The sequence below is a fragment of the Epargyreus clarus genome, unplaced genomic scaffold, assembly GCF_041222505.1.
Source record: "Epargyreus clarus isolate Ecla_fem2 unplaced genomic scaffold, WU_Ecla_fem_2.2 ptg000009l, whole genome shotgun sequence".
Taxonomy (NCBI): domain Eukaryota; kingdom Metazoa; phylum Arthropoda; class Insecta; order Lepidoptera; family Hesperiidae; genus Epargyreus; species Epargyreus clarus.
This window is the reverse complement of record NW_027332217.1, coordinates 1,331,525-1,349,475: the sequence shown is the minus strand read 5'-3', so window position 1 is coordinate 1,349,475 and position 17,951 is coordinate 1,331,525. Positions and strand designations below refer to the sequence as shown.

The 17,951-nt window shown below is 35.6% G+C and overlaps 3 protein-coding genes across 3 annotated transcripts; 2 read left to right on the top strand and 1 right to left on the bottom strand.

Annotated features, from left to right (window-relative positions):
- Positions 1-19: 19 nt before the first annotated feature.
- On the top strand, positions 20-3,830 carry LOC140744729 (tsukushi-like). The gene is made up of 3 exons (XM_073076370.1): positions 20-474; positions 576-1,843; positions 2,890-3,830. The coding sequence occupies exons 2-3, from the start codon at positions 732-734 to the stop codon at positions 3,140-3,142; spliced, it is 1,365 nt and encodes a 454-aa protein (XP_072932471.1). The 5' UTR covers positions 20-474; positions 576-731; the 3' UTR covers positions 3,143-3,830.
- Positions 3,831-7,350: 3,520 nt separating this feature from the next.
- Positions 7,351-13,426, bottom strand: Vang (Strabismus domain-containing protein Vang). Its single transcript, XM_073076369.1, has 6 exons — positions 13,292-13,426; positions 12,971-13,113; positions 10,103-11,068; positions 9,367-9,542; positions 8,715-8,827; positions 7,351-8,174 (listed from the first exon to the last, which is right to left on the bottom strand). The coding sequence occupies exons 2-6, from the start codon at positions 13,054-13,056 to the stop codon at positions 7,866-7,868; spliced, it is 1,650 nt and encodes a 549-aa protein (XP_072932470.1). The 5' UTR covers positions 13,057-13,113; positions 13,292-13,426; the 3' UTR covers positions 7,351-7,865.
- Positions 13,427-13,712: 286 nt separating this feature from the next.
- On the top strand, positions 13,713-17,718 carry LOC140744635 (uncharacterized). Its single transcript, XM_073076256.1, has 4 exons — positions 13,713-14,301; positions 14,992-15,872; positions 16,502-16,637; positions 17,229-17,718. The coding sequence occupies exons 1-4, from the start codon at positions 13,827-13,829 to the stop codon at positions 17,513-17,515; spliced, it is 1,779 nt and encodes a 592-aa protein (XP_072932357.1). The 5' UTR covers positions 13,713-13,826; the 3' UTR covers positions 17,516-17,718.
- Positions 17,719-17,951: the final 233 nt, after the last annotated feature.

Genomic DNA, 17,951 nt, shown 5'->3' with positions numbered 1-17,951 from the left:
TCAAATTTAAAAATGATTTTTATTCAATTATCATAAATATAAGCTACAAATAATACACACTTGGCTTTCACCGATATAATGAGAAAATATATTTTGTAGGCCTGAAACTATTACTGCCCTTTGTATATGTAACTTCACTAATAAATAAAACCATTTCAGTTATCAACAATTTCATACACACTGCACTTGTAGTTTGCTTAATATTACTTAAAATTGTTGTAAACATTATTTTATGTTTATTATCGGATTAGGTAACGCCTTATCATGTAGTCTTTCACATTTGTGCAAAACTTAAACTAATTGCTCAACACTATCCAAATTATCCAAATACATGGACATGAGTTCGATTGTTGTGAGGGAAGTTATAGACTTAACACATTTTCGAAAATATATCTATTTAAAAAACTAAGTGATAATAAATTTCTAGTACGTATTTGTATCAAAAATAGATGTATGCCTGGAATTCGAACCCAGGTTAGAAACTTTTTGCTAATATTCCAAAGTCATTATTCGAGGTTGAGCATTGTAAAGGTGGATATAGATATCATATGTTGTGTTTCTGACACTGCTTGCAGGCTCGGATTAAACAACGCACAGGTAAACAGAGTGAAATGACCAATAATCACTCCAATATCACTTGATAACGGCTATCAGTCGCCTGCTGATAACGCCGCCACACGTATGCATCACTATGTGTTAAACATCGCCTCACGAATCACGTTACGACGAAAATGCAGGCGATACATGTGATATTAGCTCTTATAGTATACAGCTGTAGAGTCGACAGTTGGAGTATCTGTGACAGTGATTTTTGTATATGTCGGTACAATAACAAAGGTGGTAAAGACTTCTACGGTGAAATTGTGGACTGTTCCTACAATCCTAACGTCCTCGAAGATGATAATGTGTTGCCAAATACGGCGTTCGCGTTAGATCTGACCAGGAATAACTTGACTCGCGTGAAACCATCGAAATTACTGAAATCAGGAACGTTACACGAACTATTGCTGAATGGTAACCAAATAACGGAAATTGATCCGGACGCGTTCCAATTGAAATCGTTAAAGAAGTTGGATTTGAGTGACAACGAACTAGAATTCATACATCCGGACACTTTCAAACGAATCAAGGAGCTGGAATATTTAAATCTAGCGAATAACAGATTCACGACATTTGAAAAAATCACGTTTCACCACCTGGGAGGCTTGAAGGAAGTAATTTTGGACAACAACGACCTGGGGCCGAGCTTGGCGAACAAAAACTTATTCGATCGAAGCGGCTACGGGCTAACCGCCAAGATTCAGTCTCTATCTATAAGCGGGATTAACCTGAATTTAGTTCACGAAAACTTCTTCGTCGACGCTTACGATTTGAAAAGGCTGATAATCTCCAACAACAATTTGAAAGATATTTTCGAATTGCCTTTCACGTTGCAGTATCTGGATTTGTCGGATAATCCCATTTCAGAGATCTCTAGCGAAGATTTCGCTGATGTTCCAGGCATAAAGGAATTAAAATTGAATAATTTGATGATATCAGAAGTACCTGAATATGCTTTTGCGTCGTTACGAGATTTAGTTCATTTAGAATTGGAGCGGAACTACAATTTGACGAATTTTAGTGCTTTTGCATTTGGCCAGGAGGTCTTAGATGACGCTGATGATTTCCTGCTAGAATCCTTGTCCTTAAGAGGATCCAGATTAACCACGTTAGACAAACAGCTTCAAATGCCCCTGGGACAACTCATCCATCTGGATTTGCAAGGAAATCCCTGGAAATGCGACTGTAAACTTACCTGGCTGAAACGACTCCAGATTAAGCAAAATGATTATGATCATCTACGGTAAGTCTTAATTTCCTTTACCAGCTCCTTATTCCACATGAAGACGCATGAATGATGCAGTAGTCGAAAATAATGCTTACCTTTTATGTGTTGGTTACTTAATGGTGTAGCGATCATATTTCAGCTACGGCCTATTACTTACTCGTAGGCAATTATGTCATGTCATCAATAATATTTGAAATATCCAGTTTTCGTAATATCGACACATTTAGTATTAAATCAGGTGATTCATATATGATCACATATGCCATATAGACATGTTTACATATTATTATTCATATAAGGTAAATCTGATAAATATGCGCAGTACTTACCTACATCAAATATATTACTGATATATTATTAATTATTAATTGCCTATATTAAAAGAGGTACCTATTACGGCTGTATTGGGCTGATAAAACGACATAGTATATGATATGCATTATATTTTGGGCTTACTTTGTTCAAAATCTCACCTTGAGATTAAATCCTATTTTTATTAGTCCATTTTAATAAGACTATCATTTTACTATATACCTTGTAGTTATCCATATCAAATATAATGTATCAAATATAATATTACGTTAATTAATAATTAACGTCAAATAATTGTTCGAGATATGCAACAATTTTGTAAAATAATGGCCTTTCGTTCTATTTTATACTTATCTTATCGATTTACTCATTCATTGGGACTTCAAGTCGGTAGCGCGTCATGTCTCACAAACTCATTTATTCTGCTAAATATTAACTGCCTCCATGGTAGTAGGTAATTTATAACAGCGAAGGTTATAGGAAAGAGCGGCACCGAAGGGATGCAGTTTAAAAGAGATTACAAAATCAACATCTTGGAAATGAAAAAAACCACCATTCTATACACCAACTGTCCCCTGGATGTCAACGCTTTGATTCTAGATACCCGTCGATCGTTGGTGTTGAGAAAATCTTATTAAATTAATAATCTTTTGTGATATAAGTTGAGTCTGATGTATGTGTATGATTAAATAAAAGAAACGCAAATGTGTATTATTAAAAATAAATGTATTATTTCTCCATGTTTTCAGATGTGCCACCCCAAAGCGTCTATTTAACAGCAGGATATTCGAATTAGACAAGAAATACTTCACATGCCCAGCCGATAAGCGCCATATAGGAGTGGCCATCACCGTTATATCACTATGTGTTCTATTCATCTCATTAGCTCTGTGGATATTTATGTTTGTACCTAATTTGCAATCAAGATGCAATTTTATGCGGAACATATACCCATCCACAGGGTACCATATTTTACCGGTTTTGGCAGAGCCCCGACCATAACATACTTGGTATTCTAATTCTTTATGCTTACGTAGCTTTAAGTTAAATTATATAAATTGCCAAATTATATTACAAAGTATATAATTTTTAAAATCTTAATGTGATAATTTAATTATATTAAATATGTAAACGTACACGGCTGGTACACGCGGACAATTATTCTAGTCTTTATTAGACGTTTACTTTAAAAAAATACCACTAACCTTTATAATCGTATGTATGTATAAAATACGTTTTTTTGAGGCTAACAGAGTGCTTAATATTTTGCCAATATACTGTCCTTGTTGTCCAAAGTAAATTGTAATGTGATATGAACTATTAATACATATTTCTTATTTTTCCCTTTTATACATTAAAATAAAAATTAGACATTTAAAATAAAAATACAAAAGTAGAAATTTCACTTTATATATTTATAAAATACAAAAGTGTACAAATTTATTACATTCAATTGTGCTGTTCATTGGCTAACAAGCATACATAATGTGCTTTTCTGTGATGAGTATTAAATTGTATAATATATTTCCTAAAATTGTCTTTTCTTACACACCACATAAAATGAGACAGGCTCTATAAATACATATCTCCAAGGGATAAAATGGTGCTTATATTACATTATTTTCTTCAATTTCAAAACTTAAGTGTTGAAACACACAGATGCATTGAGGAAAAGTTAAGTTTTCTTTGATTAATGATACAGACACAATATGGATACGTTTTTTAGTAATTTTATTGTATATCTGTGTTCAAAAATACTTCGGAATATTATTTATAATGTCTATAATGAATGATGATAAAGTAAAAACCTTATTTAAATACGTAGCAATCATTAAAATTTAATTACAAGATTTTTTCAACTCATACACTGCTCATTAGTTATTTGTATTTGATTATTTTTTTTGTGTTACAATATTATTATTATTATTTTACGTAAACTTATTATTTGTATCAATGCTCTTCTATCCCTAGTGAGTTTCAACACTTTTTACAAAACATTGTCCTTAAATACTAGACAAATTCAATGTAAATCTCAGAGCCAATTTGTCCTTACTCTAATAAAAGTACACGTGTTCCAAAAATGCAAAATGTAATAAAATTCGATTTAATATTAATCTATTTATATAATAATTACAATACAACATACAATGAGAAGCAGGCACAAGCGTTTTACAAAGGCTGCATTTGAGCAACGTGACGTCATTTTCCTATAAATATCGGAAACACCCCATCAGTCTATGCAGAGCGGAGTTAATATCAGTGATTTTGGACATTTTCTTGTAAACAAGTTGTTCTAATATAGAAGGATAAATCGAAAATATTTCAGTCACAGAGTGCAGATATTAAATACAATGTATATTGTAGGATTAGTATAATGCTGACAGTATTTTTGGAAAATTTACAACAGAAATAGTTTTTCCTTTATGTTTTTCAATACTATGTTTATTCTGTAATATAGTTTAATTACGACATCCTAAAAAAATTGGAAACCAATATAAATATTTTTAAAACTTGGCGTTTTTAAAGTAAATTTTAGAATGTAGCCATTCAATACAACGAACCTAACATCTAACATACACCAATTTATTATTAAGTACTTAATAAGAATCAAATTTAAAGTTTAAAAGATACAAATTAATCTGAGATTCAAATACAGATCAAAAATTTCAGTACCTTACTCCACTCCGCTCTCACTAATGTAATATCGCCTTACGTCTATGAGCATAGCTTTAAATTACGATATGTTACAATTACCTAATTTCAAGCCATCTTTGGTCGGTAAGCCAAACGCTAATGTCTTGGGTATTACATATATTTTTAAATTTATATAAAGCACAACCTTATCTCGCAGTCAAGATTTGTGAAGCAGTCTTGCGTGTCAAACTGCAGGCACATTGAGAAAATAAGTTCTGTTCAAACCGAAGATTTCTTGCACGCAAGCGATTATTAGCGGCAAGAATTGTCCGCTTTTTTACGATTTTCTCTATGGTTTGAACAGATCTCAAAAAAATATATATTCTACATTTTAAAAATATTAATAACTTAGCAATCAGCAGTATCTGGCAGTCTTTCTCAATGTATAAATAAAGTTATTCGACAATATTATTATTTCACAGATAGTTTGATAGTTTTTTTTTAATTTATTTGTTATAGTTTTATTTGAATAATTTTCTAAACTCAATGCCTTTATTCGTTACATAATCTCCAATACGGGATTTTACTCAGCTATTGTGAAACAGAACCTACGATATATGATGTTTTTAATATATTCAATATACTACGTCATACCGTACACGTGACAAGATATGAACAATACAAATATTTGTTGCCGATTGCGGGAAATCACTTATCACGTTCTGACCTACATAATGTCAATATAATATCGATCAATGCACCTTGCTAGTCCTTCATGTTAAACTAAGTTAAAATAAGTAATTCAGAGCTGTAAATATAAATTAATGGCAACTTTTAAACGTACGTCACTTATTACCATTTTACTGGGTATTTGATTTAAAAACCGCCTGCGGCATGGATTCCAATTATTCTAACCAAATATATCTTGATTGAAAAAGAAATTTTTCATTCTGTATGTTATTAAATACACAGTACACAGCAAAACCTAAGTTCTCGTGTGGTTATTTCTTTTTATAAATTAATAAATATTACGTTGTGTATATTTTCAAGAGTGAAAAAGAAAATTTATTTAATGAATTGGATTTTTAGTTTTACATACTTTGATAACAAAATTCCAACGGAAACAATAAAGTATTAGTCCTAATAATTAATATCAGACTTAGCCCGAGCTTGGTCAGGTTTAGCGAGTATTTTTATAAATTACAAAAAAGTGTAGCAACTAGCGCTAAGCTTATATTAAGATTTAAAATGCGGTGCAGTTCAAAAGAACCACAAATTATTGAACAAACGTTCTTTAGCCTACGATATGATGTGAACTTTTAAAATTTCAAGGTTTACATTTGCTTAATATTTTATTTTAGTACACACATTATTTTAATTCTTATTCATGTATAATACTTTCAGACCATTTTGGACCTTATGGCCAATTTTTTAGCCTTATAGCCAAGTAATAAAGAGCTGTCTTATATCGTCAAATATATTTACATAATATCATATATATGATATAAAATGTTACATAATATGTTCTTAATATCATAAGTATAAACTATTCTTATAATTTATAATGTGCTTTATCATTTTTATATATTTTCAAATCAAACTAAACTATTCTAACTTTGTGCAAAAAACTTCATTCTTTTTACCAGTGATTCCCAACCTTTAGACCACGTACTAGAAAATATATTGCTACTTATAGCGTCGGCAGCGAAAAAGAGCATTTTTTGACTCACAGTTTATTTTATAATTGTAGCAAATTACAAACGTTTCGTGGACCAAAGGTTGGGAACCAATGCCCTAAGCCTGCAGGCTATTCTAACTAAAACCTAAATTACAAAAATATGACACAAAATATACAATACCGCATAATTCTCATTCATACGATAAAATGGTTCTAAAATAATTACCTACAAGTAATATTCAAAATTATTGTATAAAAAATAAAAATTAAATGCATTTAGTCTTTTTCAAAATGGCTCATAATTGTCAAAATATAATAAGCTTCGTGCAACTCTGTTTTTATTAAATACCTAACTGTGATGTGCATGTAAATTAACACGTCACGATTTTTCGTAACCGCCGGGAATCGAACCCATACTTTTGAGTGACACAATATTATATTTTAAGGCTTATAATTCAAAGTTTCATAACTTTAGGGTTTATATAAATTGCACATAACGAGATTCTCTACCTCCTAGAGATTAATACTACGAGTAATTTTGACCACAGGATTTACCATAGGTTTCAACCAAACTTAAATTTTAGTAATAAATAACTAATAAATTTCAATTTTAATAAATAAGTGTAATGTGTAGAGTTAGCTGATTGGTGAGATTTACCTCAGATTAACAAATTAACTTGTATGTTTATTTCTTAAACCATAATATCAAATTTAGTTAACCAATTTAGAACTGTATAGTTAAAAAGTCCAATCAGCTTATAAATCACATATAAATGAATAATCTCAAATAACCACAGACAAAGTAAGCACGTAGACTCCTAAAATTTTTTAAGTGTCATTATGTCTTGGACAAACTTGCCTCGATAATAAGACGAATTGTAGCTATTCATCGACAGGAGTGTAGAATTAGAAGTCTATTTAATTACTTTCACTTTAAATATAACTAAGTCCGTAACAGAATGTGACTAAGAAACGCCCAAATGTAGCTATAATATAATATGTTACATTTTTTTACTCAATTGTGGTATGATATATTTCCTTTTTTACTGAATTATATTGTTGTACATTGTATATTTTACTATAGACTACAGCAAAGTGTTTTATTAATTACTTGTATTTTATTATGTTGCAAATATCAGTCCATACAACATTTTTATTTTACAACTCGTGGGGGGTCACAACGCATACTTTGAAAAACACTGGTCTATAGGAATCACTGAATTTATACATTTGTGTTGAGAATTTTTACATATACATAGATTACGTCATTAATTATTTTCATAATTTCATATATAAATATTGCATTGTTGTAATCATAAACGATAATATTACAGCTACAACGAGGGACAAAACTTAAAAGAATTCCAAATGTCATACCAGCCTATGGTCCTCCTTGGGGTCAAATTCCTCATGTCACACCGACGTCTCCGAGTTCAACCTGAGGATGAACCTGTTGCTCTTAGGATCCACTACTTCTTCAGACAAACTGAACTTTGGGAGCTGTTTTATGGAGCATATAAGGGAGATATCCCCTTGTCGTAATTGGAACTCTATGCCGTCGGCTAGAGGTCTTGCTAGGAGGTCGTCTGATATGAGGGACCATCGCTGCACTGGTCTGGTTTCTTGGTCTGCGGCTAACACTGGCCCTTCCACTAAGAAGGGTTCGAGGAAAGCACGTGGTGACGCGTCTTGGGAAAGGCAGCGTGCTAGGTGCGCTAGGACCTGAAATAATTTAATGTATTTTATGATATTCGTTTTAAGGATTCATTTATATTATAATATTCATTAAAATCATGTGATGGAAGTATTTACGTCTCCCCCTTGCATGAAGAGAAATTTAGTCAGTAGCAGGACCCAAAAAATTGTACTCAGTCATTTAACGCGTTTAATTTTAAAGCCAATTTTATAAAGGCATTACAACCTTGAACAGTTTTGACATAGTTTAGCCAGCTGAGGCTTTATATAAAAAACATACCAAACACAAATGATAACAAGAATCGTTATCATTACTAGCAATATCAATCACCAGCAGCAACATGTGATACGAACAGGGGCGTAGCTACTATCGTATCAGCCGAATCAATGATACGGGGCCCCCGGGTAACAGGGGCCCCGTGTGTATTAACGTGTTAAATGTTATTCACAAATTGTACAAAAAAGTGTAAAGAAGTTATCACTTCCAAATTAAGACAGTAAATGAAAAAAATCTCGGGGGCCCCCAACACGGCCCATGTAAGGCACGCTACGCCACTAAATACCAACCGAGTCAGCGGAGTGTCGCGGCTGCTGGCGCGTGGCGCGGAGGTACTTCTGCAGCGCGCGCGCCAGCGACGGGAACACCGCCTGCGCCGCCTCGCGCGGGCCCAGCGCACCGCCTGTAGAGAAACAAATTATTACAAAATTTAATTATGTATTATGAAATAAATAATACCCTTACACCGTATAAGAAAATCCAGCGTGAAGGCAAATGGCCACAAATGAAGATAAGATATCATTCATCAACTGAAAATGCCTGTAGCCCGGACACATACCGCTTTTCTTTTCAAAAACCTTACGTCCTAATTACCTTTTTTTTTACACACACATTACCTCAAATACACATTACCTCAAATATCTCAAAACACCCTCACTCCATAATTTTGATAATGTAATTTTACCCGAACCGCCTCCCCTTTAGTTCCACAGATGATGTATGAACGAACTCAAAGTAATCATAAATGTCAAACTAAAGAAACAAGTTATTTTTTAAGAAAACACATTTTTTTATATGCTCAATGGTATCAAATATCTATGCGTACGTTAACTCTACGTTTCAGAAATAAATTGTATTTTATTTAATGAACATTTGCTGATAATGTGTTATAATAAGAAATGAATAAATAGGAAAACATTTCCCCACATAGTATGATCTTACCGTTAGCAGCGGAGAGCCGCACTCGCCGCACATGCGCGAACGCATCCTCCGCCGCGGACAGCAACCGCGCCCGTCGCTTGCGCACGCGGCGCTCGCGCTCCGCCTCCTCGTAGTAGCGCTCGTTATGCGCGGAGCCCGAGTCCCGCCGCCGCGCGCTGCCGCACGACCCCGCCGACCTGGCGGGCGAACGTTAACATCAACGACTCCGATAACAGCTTTGTTGACGCCGATATCAACATCGACAACAACAAAGGTCTACATTATAGATGATGATACGTGAACATCGTTGTCAACATCTACATCAGTGCAAATCATGTTCATGTTGTAACAACACCAACACTATTTACACCGACATAAACAGTTTTTCAATACCAACGACAACTAACAGCGTCATCAACACCAAAATCGTCATAAACTACTAGTACTAAAGTTTAGTGTCACTATTAGGAATCGTAATTCTCAAAAAGTAGTAGAAATCTGGATGTTATCTACTTTATAATAAAAGTGTGTGTAATTTTATTATGTAATTTCCTTATTTGAATCATTCTATCTCTATTGAGATATTGCCCACTGGAGTAAAAACGCATCTGTTGTTATAAGCTTAACAATTATAAACAAGATGACAATGATCACTTGATGTTAGGTGGCTTAATGTTCTTTTCTATTTATTTCGTATTTAAACCCCAATTAAAACTAAAATACTTTAACTATTTTATTGTCATAAAAACTATCTTACCTCGCCTGTCCCGACGGCGCATTTGTATTGGAGCCGTCCACTTCATAGAACTTTATGCTCGACTGGGCTTTCCTCTGCGATTTCGCTATTGGTATCTTCTCCAAGTATGGATTGTATATCGGAAACTCCGTGTAATACTTCTGCAGCACCCACACCGCAGCTCTTTGTATGCTCAACTGACCGATCGCATAGGATCTACTCTCCCCATCTGGACTTCTTACTATTTTCATATAGTACACTGGTTCTAGATGCCTAATTTCCATCAGGATTACTGCTATATAGTGTATGAAGAGAAGAGTATCCGAAAAGCTTGAAGCGTAAGAAACTAAGGCATTATAATCTACTGCTTCTTCTCCAACAGCTAAAGCTTTTGTCGCTTCAGTAATTTGGACGATATAGAACAGCCAGTATGAGAAAGTACATACTGCTAAAATGACCAAAGTCATAGCTCGAAACACAAATATTCTTGGGAGAATAGCGTTCCGCGGTCGCAAAAAGACCGCCCACACGCCGATACCAAGGAGAACTAACTTAAATGCTAACGACAGTAATATTCCTTTACATTCCGCTGTACAGGATAATAGCTGTATCCTTTGACTAGGCTGTATTGCCATATTGTCTGTGAGACCTGGGAAGAACCCTATCTTTGGTAACACCACCATTGCTAAGGGACTGACAAAGGACACGAAGGACAGACCTAAGGCAATGGTGGTCCCGAAATATCTTGAGCATCCAATCCCATTATCAGATTCAATCGGCCAGTTGCTAACATCCTCCATGGATTGGGAGCCTTCTGAAGTGTTTCCTGTCACTGCTGTGGTGTTTTCGCCCCAGTTCTCGTCTTGCGGCAGGATCTGGACTTCGATCACCTCTTGACCGTCCCGCCCCATCTCTGGGTTAATGTTAACACTTGTTTGGAAGGGTGCCATCGAGCTGTCTGTTTCTTTCCTTTGAGATTTTGTACTCCTGAAATATGAGACATCACACATTATTAGAGTTGTTAATCTACTACTGGCGGGTAGGTGGTAGAACCCTTTGTGGTTCGACTCCGGCGGCTCCACCGCCACACCTATTTCTACCTAATAACAGCAGTGCGCAGGCAGGAATAGCGGGGCTGCCGGGGACTGGGGGCCGGGGTTTTGTTGCAGCTGCCATTAGGGGGTTGTTGCCATAGTCACCGCGCTTGGCTGTGCGTGTTGGTGACCGCAGTATGGTGGTAAATTCACAGAGAGACGCTGCTGCCCATCTCCTGGTTTTTGTCCCTTAGTCGACTCTTACGACATCTACGGGAAGAGAGGGAGTGGTGCTATTCGCAGCCGGCACCACACAGCAATTCGCAGCCGGCACCACACGGCAAGTGTCAATATCAATATTCATGTTATGTATTAACAAAGGAATTAGTATGAGATAAGCCAAAATTATTGAATGGTGATATTGTTCAGTTTATTTCAACCTATTTAATAGAGACCAAGTTAAAATTCATCATTGGAATTTTTGGTATGAAAAGCAATCTCTTAATGATAGAAGGTTTAATTTCAGAGACATTAATACCACATATATGTCTGATATCTTTTATGAGGATTTCAAACATAGCCTTGAGGAGTAGCGTTACTTCCGTGCTTGACCTTAGCTAGGACACAGATTGAAGTTGGTAATGCAAGATTGTTTACTATTTCTTCAATAAAAAAAGAAATTCATTAAAGAAGTTCATTTTCTTAGCATTTTACAACAACAGAAATACACAGAAACTATTATATATTAAAGTATAATACAACTAAAAACTTGCCAATACACATTCACACAGGTATTCATGAGCTATTAGATAAGTATTAATGAGCTGTCCTAAATTATCACGGATTAGTTCCACCTAAAGTGTTTTGTCAATAAGTCTGCTTGTGTAGTACTCTTTACAACTTTAGATAACTATTTTTTCTGTCAAATAGGTAAGTGAAAAATATTTTTTGTTGTAACTAACAAAATCATTGTAAAAAATGTTTTACAAAGGGTTTAGCGTTGTGATAATTTTAACACATTTCTGTTGTTCAGTCCAAATCTAAAAGATTACCCATAAAATAGAAAAACACATTTAAATATCATTATTTATAAGCAGTTCTATTTTAATTTATACGTATACATTTATATATATTTATGTGAATGTGTTATAGTGCTCGCTCAGTGGTCAATATTGAATCAAATTTATAATATATAATCAATATTAAATCAAAATTGAGAACTAGCTACAAAACATATTAAGTTTGTAGGTGGTATAACCCTCTGTGTTGGACCCTGTCAGCATCACTAATGCCTATTTCTGTCTAATAACAGCAATATTAAGAGCTGCTATGTTCTGGTTCGATGGGAGTGGTAACGGACATACTTATCCGAGGTTCCCAACTTAGTCCCCAGAGGGAGCAATGCATCTGTTGCCAATCTCAGGTAGAAATCTAATCTTATCGGCGAGTATAATAAGGTCTAAGTTGAAACACCTGATGTAAGACCTCTTGTATTACACATTTCAAAATAACATGGCAGTGTTTAACATTTAATTATTTGACATAAATAGGTGTGAAACAGGCAGTGGTGCCTCATAACATAAATCATAAACGGTTCTAAATATTTTGTTTCTTGTATGAAAGCATAAGATATCAATTAAGCTGTGTCCTACATTGCATTAATAGTAGTAAAAGGCTTAAAAATACAATGTAGGTAAATTCAACAGAGGAGGTCAGTAACACCATTTGGCCAGTCTGTGGTCGCCAAAAAACTATAAATGTGTACTATTGTTACCCAATTCAATTTTACGCCCATTCCAACACTACTGTTACACATTAAATCTAAGCACGTATTCGTAAACTAAAATAAACATACCGAGTGCTTCTGTGAGTGTGTGGTCGGTGTCGCGAACTGCGCCGAGATCGGCTACTCAATTCCGACCGCACAGACTCTGTCTCCATTGTCACGCTTTACAGCCACGACCGCCCACCGTTTACCCATGAGCCGACCCCATAAACCTGCAATAATCCACCGTGTAATCGCATAACGAAATCAGAGCAATTAAAATACTTCGGGAGCACGGAACCATCAACACCACGAAATTCCGCTTTTCACACTGACACACGCGGTTTTCACCATTATAACATATAGGTGCATGTAACGTATGCTGTAAGTCGAAGTTATGGAGTAAATTACCATTGCATTATCGATAAAAATTGGGTTTTTCTAATAAGAGCGTCGTTTACAGGTGTCGGCCAGACGGTTTCATGTTGAATATTACCGTGCTAAATGAAATTGACGCAGTGAAAAAATCAGACGTCATCTATCACACTCACACATCATAAAATTTTATAATACTATCTCCCTTTTACCTAAATTGAGTGAGCATCTGGAATTGGTCAGATTATTTGCGTTCAGAAATATATTTAAAACTTCACCACTTTACTTTTTACCATTTTACTTAAAAGTTAATTATATTCAAGATCTGAAATAAACATTTTTGGTCAACTACGACCAAAAATTACATTATAACATTTTTATTAAAATGTATACTTTGTTTTAGCAAATTAGTTTATTCTTGGAAAATACCTTATGTACTGGCGGTGAATTCGAAAAAATGTAGAACAGTAGATTACGAGGATTGATAATGATAAGATAACAAGCTCGCTACTAATAGATAACTCATTGACCAACTCATTTGAGACATGAAGTTATTGTTTATTTCATAAAAATGGAGAATGGACAAAATCTGGAGGCAAATCAGGGGAGGAGGAATGAAAATCGCGTAGAAGATTTGCATTTAGATCGAGTGGTGGCTTCCTTACCAGAGATCGGTCCAAGTCCTCCGGACGGAGGTTACGGCTGGCTCATTGTGTTCTCTGCAGCAATATATCAAATAACTGTGCCCACTTTGCTAACTGTGTACGGATTACTCATACTGAAGGCGATCAGAGAGGAGGACCACGATGAGGGTGAAAAAATGAGGATATGGGACGTAGACTTGGCGCTGGTGCCGCTCATCATGATAGTGATTCGGCTACTCCTGGAGTCCTGGTGTCGAGCGGTGATCAAGATATTCCACATGCCGCGCTTCATAGCTCTCGCTGGGCTGTGCTTGACTGTGGCTGGCGTTTTACTGTCGAGCTACTCAACAAGTATATATAGTAACGACCACATAGTAAATATATTTGCGGGAATTTTTATAGGTAAGTCGCTTTTACTATATCCGTATGACCGCTAATAAAATAAATTATGTAAATACATATCTCATGCCGTTTGTAAATTTGTAACACCTGTCGGCAGAACTGAAGGTCACACATTCAAAGATTTTTATTATTGTCAAATGCGACAAGGATTGCGTGATAATTAAGACTCAATTTCTCACCTAAAATAATAAAGTATGATTCTATTAACTTCTTATATTGCAAAATATGTGGAGTTATTAAGCTACAGGTTCTTAGTACTTTGTTTATCCAAGCTAACTTAAATCTATTGTTTCTGATGTTATCAATTACACAAGATAATAAACAACATGCACTGATACTAAAGCCGTGAATCATCGTCATACTAGTAGGAATTATTAACTCAATAATTGAAAAATACGTTTTGGAAGATAGATGCTCCTTGGCACATAGGTGCTTGCTTTAAAAAAAGAAAATTATTTTTATTAGGGATCATTTTAAAGTAACAGTCATGAAAGGAAACCGAGACAGCAACCATAAGATCAAAAGGGACCCAATCTTCATTTGATATTATCTGACCTTATTTTATCTGAGGATACTTACTTTAAAAACGTGATTAAAATAAATTGGGGATAAAATAAAGGTTCATCTGTAGTAATACATTGTATTGTATGCAAACAAAATATTTCTAAACACAATTTCAAAACATTTCAGGGTGTGGATGTGCCTTAACAGGGCAGCAAACAGACGTGATAATCACTCATTACTTCCGAGAAAAACTAACTATCGCGCAGAGAATAGTGCGAATGACTCCATTCTTCGGAAACATCTTGATACCCTTCTTAATAGGGTATCTATGTACCATCTATACCGGTGACATCGTCGTACTCATCTACGGAGCAATCGTCATGCAAAACTGCCTCTTCCTAGCGACTTACTCACGGCCAGTTTACGTCGAAAAGGTCATAAGAACTACTTATAACATGATCCGAGCTGTAGAAGACGATGACGAAGTCATATTCTCCAACCAGAATCAGCCAAACCAACCAGAACGGACACAGGCACGACCTTCCACGGTAGTTCCGGCTACCCAGGATGATGATGTTAATGATGTAGTAGTGTTCAATTCAAGACGAAATGCCAAAGAAATCCTCGATCCAGAAGTACAACGGAGAGAAACTAGGAGCGAAGATAGATTCTCATCAGATTTCAGCTCAATGTTTGATACACCAGGGAATAGATTTTCCTCAGATTTCGGAACATTGGACATTACAGGCTACGGACGGGTTAGCGGGTATCAGGAACTTGAAAACATTGACAGAGTGGCACAAAATCCTCAGCCGTTGTACAGGGAAACTACAGTGAATGCGACACACAGTAACAATCTAGTTTTCGGTTCAGAAGTGACTCCAGGGACAGCGAGAAGAACTGCGTCGTTGAAGAAGAATTTCATCACGGTGGTGAACATGCTAATGGATCTCAACTTCTATTTATACACATTGTTACATCTGTGTACAACGTATTCTGTTTTTGTCCTGGGTGTCGTCTTCCCACCATTCATTTGGGAGAAAAATCCATCTATGAACATTTGGTCGGTAAGTTAACCTTTTCTATTGAGTTCACCTTCGATTGGTTCTCTGCGCAACTAGCCCAAGGATTTTTACTTAATGCAATAAAAAACAATCTACGACGATTTAGCTTAAGCTGAAATATACAAAGCTATAAATCTCAATACAGTAGTTATTTATATTACCCATTTGCCTAATCGTAATTAAAACAAGTAGCACCATGAAAATCGGATAACTATTATGATGACGAAAAATTTTGTAACGCAATTATGTCGAACAAGTGCAGGTCGGTAAACTTTACAAACTCTTGAGTACCTATTTAAACAACTCTTAGGTGTGTGGGTAGAAATAGGTCATTAGAGGATAAAATAGAATAATATAACGCCGCTGGCATAACATAATAGAACGCTTTAATAGGTACCTAATAGTTTTACCACTTTTAACATTTTTTCCAGCATGTGAAGATGTTCTTCAACAAGTCCTTGAGTATTTTTATAAACAACTCTGAGGAGTGAGACTAGAAATGGGTAAATAAAGGATAGAATAGAATAATAGAACGCCGAACCCAAAATTTTACTACCTTTAAGATTCGTTTCAGATTAGTGATATAGTTTCATCTATATAATTGAAGATAATAAAGCCTCAATGTGTACCAGGTATCGAGCACAGTCGCGGTCGCTCACCTGCTGGCGATGTGCTTCATTGCTCTCTGCGTAGCGCTGCCTAAAACTCTAAACAACCAAGCAAGGTTGTGTGCAGCGTTCTGTGTCTGTGGGGCTATTGGGTTTTACGGTAAGTGAACATAATCTCAATGAAATTCGTATAATATTTACTACCATTATCAGAATACGGGTAGCGCCATCTTTTGTTGAGTTGCGGAAGAGTGCCACAATTATTTTAGGCCTTGGGACTTGCCTTGTAGGGTCGATATGCGAAATTATGGATTTGGTTTGTGTGTATCCATGGCACCTGCAACACAGGGATAGATACTGTGGAGCTATGCGTCTAGAAAATATAATTTAATTCATTAATTACTGACTTGGACCGGAATAGCAAGAGCAGCTGAACTGTTGCGCCTCTCAAAGAATCGTGAGATTCGTAAGGGATTTAGAAAGCTGATAGCCGACCTTCACTAGTTGGAGAGGCATCGCAAAAAGAATAATTACTAACTTCGATAGGTGGTAACTTACCACAATTAGTCAAGAGATGGCGCCACACAATTCTAAATCACGCTATTTTTTTTAACTTGCATAATGCATATATAAGCTCCGAACTGCTACTATCGGAGTACGACCACTTCACTGTGAACATTTCATTCTTTAAAGTACCACATTTAAAGTCAGTTTATATCTTAATTTGATCGAATGTTTAATTACCTTCCAGGTATAACCCTATCACACAGCGCGAACTTCCTCATGGTGTGGTGCGCGTTCGCCGGTTTCGCGGCCGGTGCGAGCAGCGTGCTGCAGCAGCCGCTGTACAACAGCACACTCAACGAGTTCGACACCACCGCCACTATGACTACTGCCAACGCGCTCGTCGCGATAGGCCTCATGACCTGGTCCCTAGCTTACAACTACGAGTACAAGACTTGCTTCTTTATCGCTAGCTTGCTGCAATCGGGCACCGCTTGCGTGTTTCTTGTTGCGTCGTTTAGGAGACGGAGATAGGGTAGGGCAAAATATATAATAACGAATGACAATAATATTGTTATAAGGTCTTGCTTGGATTGCAAATATTATCTCGGAAAATTAGTTGATATTTGGAGTAGTTATTACAATTGCAACCAATAAGTTAGTACCTACTTCTGGTAACAAATATTGGATAGTACAAGCCAATGTAAAACTATCTATTTAATGCGAAAAATTACACATTATAGAAGTTACATTGATGTTAATGTTAAATTGTGAATTTTATTATTAGAAAAAAAAACTAATATTAAAACATTCCTTTAAATAGTATATATATAAGTATTCGCGATCTTGAAGTCGCACACAATTTCGAAGCGATCGGATTTACGTAGTTTGCCGACTTACGTTGAATCCCATTATAGGTACGTGTACGTAATATCAATTTTAATTATTTCCTACGCGTTTCTGCTTCATT